Genomic DNA, 18,323 nt, shown 5'->3' on the forward strand with positions numbered 1-18,323 from the left:
TATATATTCAATATGCACATATTCTGTATGAAACGAGAGAGAAATGCTAAATTGCTTTGGCATATTACGTTAATTGATGTGATACGCATGAAATGAGATACTGCCCGCCACAATATACTATCTGTAATTAAAATTATCATCATTTCGTAGTCATTTTTGAAATCGGTACATGATGGATGGAAAAATTCATTTTTTTTGGTATGGATAGATTCTTGCACACGAGCATCACTTTTTAGTTGAATTATGAATTTAAAGTATCATTGACATAGAAACTCAGTAAAAAAGTTTTATTTTAATGAAAGTTTGAGGAGATTTTTGAAGATGTGCTTTAAGGTTTTCAGTCGGAACTTTGAAGTGATTTTCAAATTATTGTAAGGAAGTCTTATTCAGTTGTGACTTCAGGCTTCTTTCATTCAAATTGGTTCAAATTATTATGCTATTTAAGGATTATAATTTGTCAAAATAATGATAATACCTACATAATGATAGCATTAATCTGTAAAGGATTAAAATAAATTTAAAAAGACTTGTTTTAAAATTTTCCAATTTTTTTGTGGATCGTTTTTATTATTTTTCTTCAAATAATTTTTCAATTTTTTTTTTGTTCTTTTGTTTCATCCATGGTAAAATTAATTTAATTTATTTTATTTTACTCTGCTTTTTTTCATAATTAAATGTTTCTTATATTTTTCTCATTTTATCGTTTTTTTATAAATATTAATTTTAACACTACCTATTGTTTTAATATATATTTTTTTATGTACAGAGATTCATTTTCTTTCTTTAAATGTCTGTTGCCTTCATGCATGATGACGTGCAAAATATTTATTTCCTTGTTTTTCAATATTTTTTTTAACATTATACACTTATGCTGTCATTTGTTTGTAGTATTTAATTATTTATTTCTGTTTATATAGAAATACTGTTTTCCGACTGTATGAGAAGTGTAGCTGTGAGTATCGCATTTTATTTTATTATTTTTAATTATTATAATGATCATACAAAATTCATGTATATCCTTTAATGTTTAACAGAGTTGATGGTGAAGTACATTGTCTAAAAATCTCTTTTTTTTGGAAAGCTGTTGAGATTGATTTTGAAAAAATTCAAGAATTCTGACATTTAACAAAATTTTAGTAATTTTTTAAAACTTAAAATCTTTTAGAAATTCTTCAGATTAAACTCAACTCAAAATCAATCTTGCTTTTAGATTTTTGTGTCTATAAAATTCAACTTTCGTCTTTACAGCTTTTTTACCATTATTCTCCGAGCGACGCAAATGAAGAAGGCTCCGCTAAAGCTCTTTAATTAACACCAAATGAAAACCGCCTAGATTTGGCTTCCTTGTAGATACCACACGTAGGAGGCTTCCATTAGGTGTTAATGAAAGGAGTTTAGCCGTTCACTTATTACATTCAAGGGGAGGGGATTTAAAAATTGGAAATTCCTTGAATTCCACTATTCATTTTTGAAAAAGAGTCGTTAATTTGTAACGTAATAAATGAACGGTCCCTTAAAAGCTTAATAGCTGAGCCTTCTTCCTTTATGTCGTTCGGGAATTTTCTGTTTTCAATGGCTTTTATACTTCATTTTCATTCAATAATTTTTTTATTTCATTCTCTATGCAGTGGAGAAGTAAAGCATTAAGGTTTATTTTTTAAGCGCAACGATTTGCAGTAAACAATCTTTATACTACAGTTTAAAACTGTGTGTGCAATAATGAACATATTCTGTTAAGTGATTTATATTTCTGATTTTTGAATTTCATTTAATGATTTCGGAATGAATTTAAGAGTTAAACTTTGTATGAGAAGGCAGAAGGGGATAATATTATTTAATATGTAAAGTATAAGCTCATAATATTAACATTATCAACAAAACTAAAGTAAATTTTTTATTAATTTAAAAGGATTTAATAAATTATTCATAAATTTCAAAATTCACTCATTTCTGTCTTGATTTGTTTACTTTGGCTAAAAAATTACAAGTTTTGAAACTTTGCCTATCTCACAAAAAAATTATTATAAATTTTTAAAAACTTGAAAACGCTGATGTGATCTTTAAATTACTCACTTTAAGTCGTTCATCGTTATAATAATTAAAAATTCAAACGAAAAAGAAATTTATCTCGAGAATAAATTTCACGATGAATACTAATATCGAAATTCATGTATAATTTAATTTTGAAATCATATTCATAACTGAAATGCTGTTGACTTGGAAACAGTGTCGATAGAAATTTAATTAAAATCCCACTTAATTTCATTTTCAACTTTTTAGGAAAATTTTAATAATTTGAACAGGTAAATTTCTTAATAAAATCAAATTTGAGTCATTTTGCTAAACTTTCAAACTTTTCTGAAAATTGGGGAGAGAATAAAGTTGAGGAAAAGTGGGAATTTTGAATTTTCAACTCAAAAATCCTTAACAAATTGAAAATTGTTTCTCCAAAAAGTGAGATGGAGGTTTAACAACCTCTGAATATGCCCCTGATTACTACCAGGCAATGAACAACAAAGCATGATTAATTGCAACTTTAGGTAACAAAATTGAATGGCAAAATAACTTTCAATTGAAAGTAAAACAGAATGAAAACTATTAATTAATTTTTACAAAACGTAAATGTTCCTAGTCATTCGAGAATTCTTTTTTTTTTGCTGTAATTAAACTTGTTTTTCTGCTTAACAATAGTTATATTTACAAATACTTTTCAGTTAATTTCACTTTTTTTAGCCATAAAAACTTGATACTTTTTTTCTTCATCATATTCTAACATTTTTTATATTAATTCTTTTTTTAGTCTATATTTTATGTCGACATAATATATTAACATAAAAAAGTAAAGGTGAAATATTTTTCTGTAGTAATTTAATCTTTTCGTCTATTCAAATTTTTTTTGTGTTGCTCCTTTAATTTATCATTTATGTCGCTTAGAGCAATTTTTGCATACAGTTCATAATACGATAAGTATTTTCATATACACATAACCGATTATCTTTCTACCTTCATCATCATCATCACCACCTCTTGTGTTTATTCTTTGAATGGTTTTCTCACTCTATAGTTTCTGTCCCACAATTTTTGCTGTTGATCCATTCCACCCACTCAACAACAGAGTCCTCCATCTTATTATTCATTTATGATAAGATACATGTGTGTATATTCTTGCATATTCATGTCAAAAGGGGGTAAATGGTGGTTAATTGAGGCCTCTTATAGCACATTAGTTTTGATCCAAATTTAACTCGACATGCTTTTGGGGATGAGTATGAGAGTGTGGGTGATGTAGGTAGATAGATGGAATTATAATAATAAAAAATCTTTTATTTTATTTGGACAGGCAGATTAGGCGAATAGTTCTAAACTTCCACTACTTCTTATCGTAGATATTAAACTTGCATGTGCTACAACATGTCTGCTGGAATCGATGAAGTCGACACAAGCCCATAGTCTTTACATTATTACAATATTTTGATATGTCCTTACATTCATTTGCTGTTCATAGGAATAATAATGGGAAAATGGCATTAGCATAATAACAATAACAATGATTTTTATCACCTAAATCTCTAAAACATATTGAATTTTGTTAAGCTTTACATGCTTCAATGATGACTAAAGAGATGGAAAATTGCTACATTTTACTAAAGGGATATTCTTGGCAGGATTTAAATTTTAAAGAATTTCAATTTTAGGATTTAACCATAAAATTATAAACACAAGAATACCCACTGCAAAATGTCAAAAAATTTCAAAATACTCACGGTTAACAACACATGGCTGACCACTACATGGCTTCATAACAGCTGGTCTTGGTTGTTTATTGCATGCATTGCCAGCTGGCTTTTTTGTTCCATACCATACGCACGATATTGTTCTATACCGCGTTCCTTTTCTATTACATTGTGCGTTACACTGTTGATATGATTTTGATGAAAATAAAGTAAAAAAACAGAAATTAAGAAAAGTTAATTAATTTAAAATAACAAAAAAATCGTGTTTTACACGTGTTATTGAACATGAGAGTGTCATTAATTATAATTCATGTCATATCGCGTTTTAATGGACAAAAAATTTACATAAATGCAAAGTCTAATGAAATGAAAATTTCATGATAATTTCACTATGTTATTTGCCAATTTTACATCATAAAAACAGAGAAACACGCGTTAAAAATCAGGAGAACACGATAAACCCAAAAACGCATATATGAACACCCAGAAAGGAATCGGAAAAAATGGGCAGACATCATGAATAAAACATTTATAAAAAATTTATTTTCCACTCTCTACCCTGTTGAATATATATCCAATCTAAAAAAACAACATATTCTACCTCTGACCACTGCTCAACACGCCAAACACCTTTACACAGCTCATTGTAACACTCTTGTTTGGTTGTAGGTTTTTCATTTTCGTCGCATTTATCACTGACAGTATCATTGTCGAATGTACAACTAACATTGCGCTTCTGTAGCGCCGTATGCCATGCAAAACATTTTGATGATCGACATAGTGTCCATTCAGTCGTCGTCCACTGTGGACATGGAGTGTCACCACATTTTTCAATTGTATCTGGTGACTTTAAGCCAGCATCTTCACATAGAATATTATCAACAATCTTGGTAGTATTTTTAACTCGAACCATGCAATGAACTGACCGTAGCTGAATAAAATTTAAAAGGGTTAAATGAAAATGTTAATATTGTGATTTATTGCTGTAATAGGATAGGTCGTGGGAACTTTTTGGGGAGAAATGTGATACTTATTTAAAAGCCTGTACAGCTTCTTATAAAAATTTAGCTTAATCTAAGAAAAATTTCAGTTTCGTTGGATCCGCTTTCTAATCTTCAAAATGTATATAGTACATGTATTGAGATATCATTAAAGTGATTGATTATAGAAGCGAAAAGTCTCCCCATAAATTCAATTTATTGAACATCATTACTCACTCGATATCCACTGTCGTTAGTACCACAAGTCTGAGAACATGCTGACCATGGACCAACAAAAAACTCAAATTCTAATCCATCCGTGAAGCTTTTCTCTTCAGTTTTTAGTGCTGCTATTTGTGGCAAAGCACGTGGATCATCGTCTTGCTCGAATGCTCTTTCACCAGGATCGAGTGCGTGCTTTAAATGCTTTTCATGAAGCATTTGATGTCCTTTTGAATTTCTAAACGCCTGTAATGGCCAAAGAAACTGTAAAAGAAGGAAAGAAAAAGAAATATTTTTAAATAAATGCCATAAATATTTCCATGTTAATCTCTACTTATTAACTTCTAACAACTACTGGACGAACACAAAAACGAAAAAATAAAATAATTTTGATGGAATGTCTGACAAGTAAGAGAACAAAGAGAAATTTAATCAAAGATTAAAATATAATAGTTTTTGATTTAAATAATTAACTAATTAACGTGATTTTTGTGCATTATGTTAAGAGTCTCTGTATTGTAGGATTGAATTTTTATGTGATGATTAACAATGGAATGTAAGAAAATTGTGGATTAAAATTCATAATAAAATTTATTAACTTCCCAATAATCTTGGACTAGAAATTTCTCTATGATTCATCCCAAATTTTTGTTTTTCATGCAGGTATATAAAACTAGAGATGATATAGGTATAGTCTATACAAAATCACTATCAACTCTAGATTTATTTTATGATTTAACTTCAAGTTTTCATCATTCTTTTTTAATTGGGCCAATACCATCGATTTTTATGAAATATGACATAAGGTTCGGGAAATAACCGCAGGCCTGCATTTTCTGCATTCAAAATGCACAGACTGTGTCTTATAGTTCGTTCAATACTGCAGGTCTGCAGCTTTTGGGGAACTTTATTATTTTGCAGCGGAACTTGACAGTACCGACAATTTCTTTAAAACCACGAATGATTGAAAATAAGAAGTTAATTTTTATCAAATGAAGTCATATTGTTCAATTATCGTAAGTCCAATTTTCTCATCAATAATTACAGAAACGTGCTCAATTATAATCCTGTGCAGCAACACACTTATTTTAATCTAAATTCTTTCCATTTTAGCATTCCTTCTTTTTAAAATTAATTAGAACCTCAGCATATTCGAAAAGGGTATATGAAATTAACTTGGGGAAAACGTCATGACATAATTATCTTATTCATGTATACAAATATATTCCAAATATCAGCCTCTAATGCCAATTAAGTGGAAAGCTATAAATAATTAAAATCTGGTTAATTTTCTGTTTAGAAATTTTCGCATCAAAAGTTTTGACTACATTGTTTTACTATCAGACGTGTTTCGTAATTCGTTGAATTGAGTATATACAAATATGTATGTATGTAGAGTATGCTGTGACATTATTTAGATGGCATGTGGTATCTAAATTTATGTATTGTTTGATTTCAGTGAAATAATTATCGCTATCGTTCACATAAATACATGTGTACATTCAATCGTGTCATTTATCTTCTCGGTTCCACTTGATGGATTTTAGCAAAAATATTTAGGGAAATTAAATTTTGCATATTTTAATAATTATTCGACTAATTTGATGTTTGTTAAGTAAATATTAGGAATTTATATAATGAGATTCAGGTATGTAGCCAAAACAATTTATTTGGGGTGTCTTGACCTAATCTTGAATTATGTTCCATTTAAAGTCATACATTTACTTGTATTGCAAACAGAAAAATGATATTTTCCAATCCTTGGATGGGGTCCAAGCTTCCAATGCCCCCTCTCCCTAGCTACACCCTTGATAAAATCAATTTGTAGTCATATGCTGTGTTTTTCGTATAACATTTTAAAATAATTGAATCTGAAAATTCGTACATTCAAAATAATAAACCTGTTTTAGTTCATAAACTTTATAAACTTAAACATGTACGTTTTCTGATTATATTTGCGGAATTCCGCAAGAGCATGTATCGATAGATTAGCTGATGAACCAGAAGCTAAATATTCACATGAATATAGAGTCTATATGTATCTGATATTTACAGCATATGCACTCAATAAAATTCATTTTAAAAATGGAAATACTGAATTTTTTCGATCGTAATATTTCTTGTACCTTCCGAGATTTTTTATAGTGTCGTTTACTGCACAGGAAAAAAACATAAAAAAAAATCATATTTTTCATCATATTTCTAAATGACATTCACAATAAATAATAACAATAGTAGCAATAATAATAAACATTTTTTGGTTGTGGATAAATAAAAATGATGCCTGATTATTATTATTATTAATGCACATTAATTTCTACACAATGAAAAACAGCAATAATGAATATATAGGTGTTTTTGGAGAAAATTTACCTATTAATGAGGTATATTGTGTGTGATTTTTGTATTTTATTTCCTCAGAGCGTGTATTAAATAGTAAATAATAAATAATAAAAAAGTTCTCTCTGTTTTTTTAGACCACCCCGTTGATGAGAAATTGTTACAACATAGAGTGAAGAGATTTTGAAAATTTGAATTATTAACTGCCGTTAAAATTTAAATTTTTAAGTTCTCATAAATTAAGCTTTCGATCGCATCAATTTTAAAATTGTTCACAAAATCTTGCTCAATTTCTCATTAATGGAGCGTTCATAAATTACGTAACGCTTAATGCGGAGGAGAGAGATGACTCCTTTATTAAGGAGTACTAATCTTGATTCATGATTTTGCCACAATTCAATGGGAAAGGGGTCAAAAAAAGTCATTTTTAGCGTTACATAATTTCCGAACGTTCCCTACGGGGTGCACTACAATGTTTATGTATGTCCAAAGTACGTGAAAAATATTTTCATATATTGCATTTCTCCTTGATAATTATATATTGAAAGGAAGGACGATAATGTTTATAATAATACTAATAATAGTGAACATTAAGTTTATATACTGTAAACAACAACAACAATCAAATTGTAATTTACTTATTTTTAAAACTATCGTACATGCTTTCATATATATTCCTATGTATTATATGGACATAAAAAAAAGGAAAATATTTAACTACAAAAGTACGTGATAAAATTAAATAAAATAAAATCTTTTAAATTGGCCACAATATTTGTTTTAAAATTTATTGCTTTTAAAAACGGATATTATTATAAAATTATAAACATTGTGATGTGTAAAGTAAAGAAAATAAAAATTTTGTGACTTGAAAATTTTAAAACTTGACTTTAAATCTTTATTTACACCTTAAAGTAAATGACGATAAGTGTATGTCTTGACCGTAACCGAAACAGGTTGATCACCACTGTTCTAAGGTGAGCCCTTAGACAGAGTTTTTAAAACTTTATAGCACATCACACTAACGAATGCGAACGAAAATGCAAAACAGTATCCGTGACACATCTGTGATGGCTCTGCAAATTACTAGATAGTATACATACTACGGTGCTTAGTTTGAAAATCACTCCTTGAACTTTACCGGAATACTAAACCCAAAATTACGATGGAAGTAATTTACATTCGTTTTGATGGATTGCTAATCACTAGGGCCAATTAGATTCATTAATGAAAAACAAATCAAATATTCTAAATGATGTCTGGTTTTGGAAATTTTTGACCTATTCCAACCTTCTCAATTATATTCAAACTAAAATGAGTCGTCCTCATGAGTTAAAGTCTATTATTATCATGTTAATAATTTGGACAAAAATTCCAATAATGATGTCTATCATTCCACAAACGCCCACAACTTTTATAAGCTATGTATCATATAAACTAACAAGAATAGAAAGGAAAACTGTTCACAACAAAAGTCAAATGTAAACAAAATGATTCACTGAATACTTATTGTGTGGAAAAAAAATTCTCTTTTATTATGATTGTTGATATATCTTGTATCCGTATGTATGTTATTTCCTTAACTATTTTACCAAGTATTTGAGTAAACACAAAACAATATGATAACAAATATGTTGTGCAAACAATATTCTTCCTCGTGATTTTAATTATGTATTCATACATTTACATTTATTCACTTATGATATGATATTATATTTATGTTGTGAACGTATTATTGTATTTAAAGTTAAAAGTCTGAAGAGTAAGTTGTAATAATATAAAAGGACGAGTAAAAAGGTTGAAGACACATGTAAGATCAAACAGCACAAAATGTATAAAATTTGTGGTAATTTGAAAGAAATTTTCATGCAGAATGTCTATCATAGAATACTCGTAGACTACTATACTCAAAAAAATAGGAATTGTATACATGAAGAAAAAGAAGCTTATGCATTTTAATGAGGATTTTCATCGGATATACTCATACATTTCTTGACAATTCTACTTTTTTTTGTTTCTATAATAAACTCTCTCTTTTTTAAACTTATAAATGATAACGAAAATCCCTTTTGCTCTATGTCATGCTCATCAGTTTTTGTGCAAGCCAACTGATTCTACTTTGAGTGAATTTCGTCAGAATGTTGCATCCCGAGCGACACAAATGAAGAAGGCTCAACGGAGTTTTAAATGCTCCATCAAACTTCCTTTATTAACACCTAATGGAAGCTGCCTACGTTTAGCGTACAAGTGGCTGCCAAAAATAGTAAAATAGGTTTATCGAAGCTTTCAAAAATCCAGGGCTGAAACTTCTTCATTTGTGTCGGTCGGGCATATTGCGGTCATCTATACAACTTTACAACGATTAGAATTGATTTTTTGAATTTCTAAAATTTGAAAAACTTTGCAAAACAAGTTTCAACTTAAAGCATTGTAAAACCAAAATCTGACAAAATAATTCTAACAACTTGACTTTCACTGCCATTGCAATATCATGGAATGCAAAAATTTTCTTTCAGATTTTTTTTTCTACTAAAATCTCTTTCTTTCATTCGGTTGAAGTACCTCTTCTGTAAATGTGTAATTTAAATATTCATGAATATTTTTTTTCTCCATTTACTCTATAGTAATGCCATCCATGCATCTCATCGTTCCGTTCTTCTTACTATTATCCTCATTTCCTTTTTTTGAGTACTTCTGTTCAAGTTAAAGTAAATTAAAGTGAAAGATATCTTTCCACAATTTAATACATTGAAAGGATTTAAATGTTGGCTTGATAATTTGTTCAATAACTTTTATGAACTTTTCCAAATTAAATCATTCAAATTTGATACTCAAGCATAAGGAAAATCGAATATTTAATAGATTTATGAGAACTAATAAATCTCTAAATCTCAAAGCTAAACTTGCAAATTGACACATTAAAGCTTCTACTTATCTCTATACTAAAAAATCTATTTCAATTTGCATACAATATATAATTTTCTTTTTTCTAATAAAAAATGCAATAAAATTTGCATTTCACCAAGATTTTGATATTTCATTCTTAAGAAAATTGCAATAACATTAAGATAAGTCAAGCATGAATGGCAAGCAATAGAAATAGAAACAAATCTAAAAAAGAATTCATCAACAAAAGCTTTTTTTTCGCTCACTTTAGTCTTGAATAAACAGGTTTAATTTCAAATGCAAAAGGATATTTGTTGAATATTTTAAGAAGGCGGACTTTCATTATTTGAATATACATGCCATGATGTTAAAATACAGCAGAAGAAATAATATAAATATATAAATAATTTTTTTTTCTCCCAAGCAACAAAATTGCTTAAAAACATTATTCCTTCTTTCCCTGTGTATTTATATTACCATCTCTGTACTTTTTATTATTTTTTAAAGGTTATATGTAGCAAAAATATATCAAGCACAAAATATGATGCAAAAAGTTTTTGGTAAACACAAATAATTTAGCGCAGTTATATTTAATGGATAAGAATATCTTGAAACTGATGTGTAATGCAGCGATTCCTAGCAGACAAGGAGCATGCTCATGAGTATGCTCACAACATTGAACACCAGATCAATTTAAAGGGTTTGATATCCGAGAGACACAAATGAAGAAAGCTCCACATCTGGCTCCAACAAGGAGCTTTTAAGACTCCGCTAAGCTTCTAAGCCTATTTACGACAGTTAAGTGGACGCCAAAAGAGGCAGCTTCCGTTTGGAGTTAATAAAAGAGTCAGTGAATGAGCCTTCTTCATTTGCGTCGCTCGGGATAAATAAATTCCGAAACTTATTGTTATCCTTCTATTTATAACTTTGAAACCAACCCCCACATCCTGCAAAGTCAACAAAACATTCCAATAATTATTAACAATATTATTTCGTTCCTTGATTCCTTTAAAAATCAACATTTTGTTGTAAAATTTTCCCCCATTTAATTTTTATGAATCATTCATAAATTGAGCTTAAAAGCCTTAAATTAGACTTAATGGAAGGTAACGAAAATCTTCAATCTACTCAGAATATAAAGCCATGTATATGCTTCATCATCCCACACACCATGCAAATTTTATTGAAACAAATTTACCCTTTCAATCATCATTTTCAATAGATTTTGAGGTGAAAATCTCATGTCAATTAGATCTTAATCAAATATTGATGCCTAAAACAATAATGAAATGCCAAAAAAAGTTTTAGACATGAATTTTAGAAAATTTATTATCTGATGACCTTTTCTAAATTTTAGTCTGGAGCTCCGAAATTCCAACAAAAAAATTGCGCTAATATTTTCCCACATAGTTTTAAAAAATTCATGCAAAATGCACTGTGGGTTATATAAAATGTTAAATATGAATGTTCTTGTTTACGGTTGAATTTAAAAATCATAACATTATACAACTGTTACAGGAGATAACGAAAGGATGAATGAATCAGTATGTATGAGATAAAAGTTAAGGTAGGGTTAAGGATGAGAGGAAAAGAAAAGAGAAAATCATTGAAGGTTATTAAAATTACTTAAATATTACTACATGGGGATATATGTTTGTGAATTGAAAAATGCAAGCTGTTTATGTATGTATTGTACAAGGATGGAAAAATGAATTTTAGAATGTTAGTAAAAATTTGAATAAAATAAATTTACACCAAAAAATATGTTTTTTTAATTAGATCAGGGTGTGTATATGAGGTATGATAGTTGGAACTGTTTATAGATGATGTTCAATATTTGGAATAAGTAAGAGACTGAGCTTTATAAGCCTCTGAATAAGAAAAGTATGCATATTAAGTCAGGAATAAAGGGTTTGAAATCCAGTTCTTTTAATGAATATCATTTAAAACTGACTTCTTAAATGTTTTGTCAGTTTACGTAATACCCGAGCAACACAAGTGAACAAGGCTCCGAAATTTAAAAGCTCCATTAATTCATATGAGTGCCAAACAGAGGTGGCTTTCATTTGGAGTTATTAAAAGAGGTTTAACTGAGCCTTTAAAGTTCCATGACGAAGCCTTCTTAATTTGTGTTGCTCGGGATGCAAAATTAGATTATATAAAACATAAAACTGCATCAACTGTCTAAAATTTCAATTTAAAATGTAATTATCAGTAATTATGAAATTTTGGATGCTACACAAAAACATTCTCTTTTTAAAACCCGGAATGAATAAATAATGAGCTACAGAAACAGTGCAAGGTTACTAATACAAAAAACACTGAGAGAATACCCTTTAAAAATATTTATATGTAATAATGAAAAACCCTTTGAAACACACACATACAAAGTCAAAAAAGAAAACTCAAAACAAAACAAATTATGAAAAATCGGGAAGAAAAATTAGTTTTATTTTTGTATGACCTCATCAGTTCGTCAGTATTCTCACCTGTAAACTAGCCAACAAATGCTCAAAATGCGGCAGTAGAGGAAGATTTCTATTGCCAGAGCTGGTCGATGGCGTTATCGATGAACTATCAGTATGAGTCATTTGTGAGTGGGACTGTAAAGGTTCCTTAATTTTTATATTACGAAATATTTATCACACAGTTGTAAGCATTAGAATAGATATGGACAGAGGAAAGAGTAATAGGAATTATTGGAGGTTAAGGATGACAACAAAGGAAATTTTAAATTAATTTATTTTTTTGTACAATTCAATTAAATCAATCAGTGACAGCACATTAGCATAGCGTCAGCGTTGAGATGGCAAATAGAAAAAGAAGAAAAAGAGAGAAAAAAAGAAGGGAAAATGAGAAAACAAATTACATGGTACAATGGAGCATGAAGCATCTGAGCTTTCTCCTAAGATACAATAGCCTCGCGTAAATTAAAATAAAAATAATTTTTCGATCAAATTGCAGATGCTTCAAATAATTTTTTTTTCTGTACATTTTTCCGCAGAATTCAATTTGCTATGATTTTAATTTTTCTAATTTAGTAGCTTAAATTTCAATTATACAATCAAATAAATTAATACACTCTACCTCTTCCTCCTTTAGACGTCCATCTGTGTTTGCTGGATTGTCATTGACGTGTTTATTTCGTGTTCTATTTCTCTGCCTCGTTCTTTGATGGCTGTCCAATAAAAGACATAAAAAAAATATAAAATAAAGAAATTAAGGTATAAAAGATATATGGAAACATGTTGTATGAGACAGCAATAATTAACTGAACACGTTAAAGCTGTCTGAGAGCTGTATAAGCAATTTTTACAAGCTTTACACTGAAGGGAAAATATGTTGTGATTTACAAAAATCTGCAAGAATTTGATGGGGCTAATTTATAGGTGATGTCATTTCTTATGTCATTCAAAGACGTTGACTTTGTTCGCAATACTATTTGAATTAACTCAAGACCAAAACTTCCAAATAAACAGTATCAAATTTCCTTCAATTTTTATAAATCTATAAATTATTTTCTTTCAGTGTATCTTCAAGGGACAGAAAAGAAATTTATGCTTTTTGAACTGCACCCAATATTTTCATTTCATGTTTTTTGATTCATTTCACCTTGAAGTCAAGCAAATAGAAACACAGATAGATGTGCGTGTATGACTACATAATAATATGATAATTTTTTTGTCATATCTTACCTTGAGTTTCGGCCATGAACTGTAGATTGTGGGGAATCGCTATATTTAAATCTTCCACCTGAAATTTCCATTTTCACAACAGTCATTTGTCGTAGTCGATGTTGTTGTTATTTTGTTGTCGTATTTTGTTTATTGTACAAATGATAAGAACAGTGGCATCAGCAACAGCATCAACATGAACGATATTCAGTTGTTGTTTTGTGTATTTTTAGAGGAACAATAGACAAGCAAAAAAAAAGAAGAAAGACAAGATTGTTAAGATTTTTTCACTCTGATGTTGACTTAATTGAATTTTAGATGGATAGATACAGACACCGTTGAATTACGTACGGAAATATTGTATGTTAACGAAAATGAATGAAATAATAAAGATTTTTTCTGTTATACTGATGAAATTTAATCCTCTTGATAGCTATGAATAAATAAATTAAGACTTTTTAGTTGTCCAATAATTGCTTTTGGCTCTTTTGTTTGTATTTGTAGATTTCGCAGACTTAAGGTCTGAAGTCTATTTTAAAACTTGAAATCCTGATCGTAAAATTGAATTTGAATTGAAAAACGATAAATTCATATGAATGTTTCTATTTTATACAAAACAGTCATCAATTAACCGATTTTATGGCCAATCCACTTGCCAAAAGTCATAAAACCTCATATTACAACAATATTCATTGAGCGTGTATATGTTATTTCTTTGTCAAAGTTTAATGGACATTATGAAAATTATAAAAGTTCATTTGCATTAATTTCAATACGTGATCTCAGATTTATCTCCATGAAATTAATCAGATAATAATTTTAATACCAAAAAATTGTGTGAGGTGACATCCAACAGCGTGATAATTTAAGCTAATATATTTTATCGCAAATTAAACGGATTTAAAAAAAAATCTTCAAAATCGATAAAAAGGAATTATTTATAGTGTAATGGGCAGCGATAAGCGCTACTTAACTACTTGATGTGTCATCAGGCCCTTAAAATTGACATACTAATTGATCTTGTAATCTAAAGACATAAATTATGATTATTAGTTTCTAAAGATTATCAGGCAGGAGATTAAAGGAATAAAATCGACCGTCGATAAAATGTCAAAAGTATAAAGCATAAAACTGATATTTATAATAATCCTCTCAAATATTTTGTTACACTCATTTAATATAATATCAATATTTTTATTACTTAATGTATTCAGTGTGATATTTCAACGTCAAACACTAATTTCCTTAACAAGCTGTCTCATAAAAAAATTCAGTTTAATTTTATTCATCAGCAAATAACCAGAAAATTATAATTTTGCATACCATCATAGTCAGATTCATAGATTTATGATGAAAAAAGAATCGATGACACATAACTATCATTTGCATCTATCCAGCATTAATCAATCAAATCAACACACTTACTTAACACAACACTCATCAACTGACGAGCATTGGCATTAAGAATCTACAGAAGTCAAATAAATATAATCAACATACTTGAATCACGCCCTCTTTCACTCTCCTCACTTGATGGAAATTCTCCAGGTCTGGGTTTTATTGTTAATTGAATATCGGAACCAGATAAACCAGCATGACACGTATACACGCCAGCATCTTTAAATGTTACATCAAGTATACGCAACGCACCTTTCTTTGAGACTTTGTATTTACGTGATTTCGGTAAATAGTTATGATCCTTACTCCATTTTATTTTCGTACGATTGTATTTCTTGACCGGACATTTTATTTTGACTTGTACTCCATAAAATACTTGTGCAGCACCACCGACCTTTAAGCTAATTTTCTTTTGATTTGGATCATGTTGAATATATTTGCCATCATTTGCCGATATTATTGGTCTGTCATCCTCTGGTGGGCATGCTTTTGTATTACACATTTTCTTGTCAGCTGGCTTTATGCCCGGACACATTGAATCAACACGACCAACTTTGTGGTCTTGTGCCATTGTTTGCTTACAAACGACAGTTCTATTCTTGTATCCACCGCCACACGACTTGGAGCAACGCGACCAATCACCAACTTCCCATCTTGCTGGACAATCAAGAACATTACAATATTGTCGGTCACTTGGTGGTGGTTGTGGACACATACTGTTTGGTACAATCATTGTATTCTCACCACCTCTTGTAACCTCATGAATGCAATTAATTTCTCTAGTTTTAATACCAATTCCGCACGATTTTGTGCATGGTGAGAAGTCAGAATAATTCCATCGTGGTGGACATGGAATATCATTGCATGTTCTTATACGATTTTCAGGTTTCGTCTCCGGTGAACATAAATATGGTGATACAACCTTTCCTGTATCATCTCGTACACAATTAATTATGAGTTCTTCAACACCGCCCAAACAGCTTGCACTACACGCCGTATAGCCTTCATCACGCCATGAGTATGTTTTACCTGGCACTGCTGCTTGCACTTTTATTTGATCTCCATTTAATCTATCGCGTGATGATGATCTGTAGGTGTCATCATAAATGCCAGCACCATATGCATATGAACATGGCTCCATAAAACACCTTTCATAGTCATCTGCTGGTTTTGGTATATGACATTTGCTATCATCAATGGTAGCAATGACTTTTGAGAACTCTAGAAATATTTTACATTCAAAACGACGACGACGGACACCTTCACCGCATGTTACACTGCAAGGACCCCACTCACTTGGAATGAAACTTAATAAAAGAGGAAAAGAATTTATTAAACAAAATTCAATTTGTAAATTTTTGGAATAAAATGAAAATTTGAAGTGACATGAGGAAATTATTCTTGAATATCCATCTTCGTATTCTTATTCCTTTATCTAACTCCTCCCTATCACATAAAAAATGTAATAAATTTAATCTGAGAAAAAGTCAGATTGAAGATATTTCATTTTATTTTCTACTTGAAATGATAAGGGTTCACTGTGAGACTGCTTAAGCACAAAACAAAGACATAAATGATAGGATTGAAAGTGGTTTATCCTTAAGTTTATTATTGTGTTTTAAGGTTAGATTCATATCGTACATGACTAAAAGAATTTATTGCCAAACACAGTGAATCCTCTTGTTCCTGATATTTTGTTGGCTTATTTTATAAAATTTCATCCTTAACGAATTTTGACATTAAAATATTTTATTACATTTCCGAAGTAAATTTTCTAGATGAATTTATATCTCGTATCCCAACACATATTGCACAGTCATTCATTGTAAAAACTTAAGCTAGTAAAATTTACAGTTAAATCACTATAAAATCTATTCATTGCCTTATTCATGTCAAGGATGATTCCGATAAATAACTCATCAACTATAACATTTCAAATAGCAATAAATAATCAAACTTGATGGAAATGAAAAAAATGTTGAAGAGGAAAAAATAGAGCTAAATTAAATCATAACTCAATAAATCTATTAAAGTACATATTTCAATGATTGTTTGGAAAATTGGAATTGAATTTATGCAAACTTTTAATTAGGGGTTCATTCACTTGCTACGTAATGCTCTCAGATTTCAGGAGGGGGCACTCACACTATTTGGGAATTAGGAAAGGTGTACTCTGAATCTGAAGCTGACCACATGACAAGTGCATAACTGGCCGATTCACGTGATGAGATATCTACTACAAAAGGATGGATTGAAAGCATATTCTAACCCTGCTTAAAAGGTGGCAGCCCACAATCAGGATAGAAATGATATGATTTACAACTTGCAATCTCCGAATTCAACATGAACAAAGAAAGCAACTGAATGCAAACAGGACTGGACTATCAACAACGATCCTACGCAAACGACGCTTAAATGAATTAAACTGAAATGCGCCATAACAAAATATTCATAAAGCCTTTTCAAACAATTTTCCATATAATGCTTATCATGCTTAATGATATTTGATTCAATAATATCGACTCATTTTTTTGTAACGAATATCCATGGAAAAATATATTGTTCAAATATTTTTTTGATTCATAAAATTGAAAAAACGAGGAAAATTGTATTTTTATTTGTTGGAAAAAAGCCGAGCGCAAAAAAAAATCCACTTTCTATTGTTATTTTCCATTGAAACCAGAAGCTGAACGAAAGAACTGATAAAATTCAATTATTCATTTAGACGAGGGCCAAAAAAAAATTGTTTGCCGCTGCTTAAGCTCGGGAATAAAAATTATTACAGCAGTGGATTGGAAATTATCCAATACGCGATAGTCATGCATACATGTATGCTAACAACATCTCATGCTTGAATGGCTGGATTTGAGTGAAATTTTAATGCCACCAGAGTTCTTTATCTCACTTTTTTCGAATATTTTTGTCAGTGCTTTTCCCATATGATACTGTATAAGCATTATATGGCCAACCTGGTACACAAAAAAATGTTAACAATGAAATTGTTTTCAGGAATTTTTATGATAATCTTCTAGCATCTATGGCGCTTCTAATAAAAATTCATAGATATGATCAAAAATTATACTTTGTTA

At 29.7% G+C, this 18,323-nt stretch overlaps 1 protein-coding gene across 8 annotated transcripts in view; it reads right to left on the minus strand.

The window, feature by feature from the left end:
• Positions 1-572: 572 nt before the first annotated feature.
• Positions 573-18,323, minus strand: part of nolo (no long nerve cord) — a 61,909-nt gene continuing 44,158 nt past the window's right edge. For 5 of the 8 annotated variants that reach the window (XM_070639244.1, XM_070639243.1, XM_070639242.1 and 2 more), the window contains exons 10-17: positions 15,337-16,541; positions 13,858-13,915; positions 13,250-13,340; positions 12,652-12,777; positions 4,952-5,200; positions 4,336-4,665; positions 3,765-3,915; positions 573-3,495 (exon numbers count right to left, since the gene is read on the minus strand). In XM_070639244.1, the coding sequence (XP_070495345.1) occupies positions 3,371-3,495; positions 3,765-3,915; positions 4,336-4,665; positions 4,952-5,200; positions 12,652-12,777; positions 13,250-13,340; positions 13,858-13,915; positions 15,337-16,541 (2,335 nt within the window). In that variant the 3' untranslated portion in view covers positions 573-3,370. The remainder of the gene's footprint in view (positions 3,496-3,764; positions 3,916-4,335; positions 4,666-4,951; positions 5,201-12,651; positions 12,778-13,249; positions 13,341-13,857; positions 13,916-15,336; positions 16,542-18,323) is intronic. The other 3 variants (XM_070639247.1, XM_070639246.1, XM_070639248.1) reach the window with 3 other exon arrangements.

The sequence above is a fragment of the Chironomus tepperi genome, unplaced genomic scaffold, assembly GCF_022539635.2.
Source record: "Chironomus tepperi strain 1889 unplaced genomic scaffold, CSIRO-AGI_Ctep_v1 contig_191, whole genome shotgun sequence".
In the NCBI taxonomy this organism is placed as follows: domain Eukaryota; kingdom Metazoa; phylum Arthropoda; class Insecta; order Diptera; family Chironomidae; genus Chironomus; species Chironomus tepperi.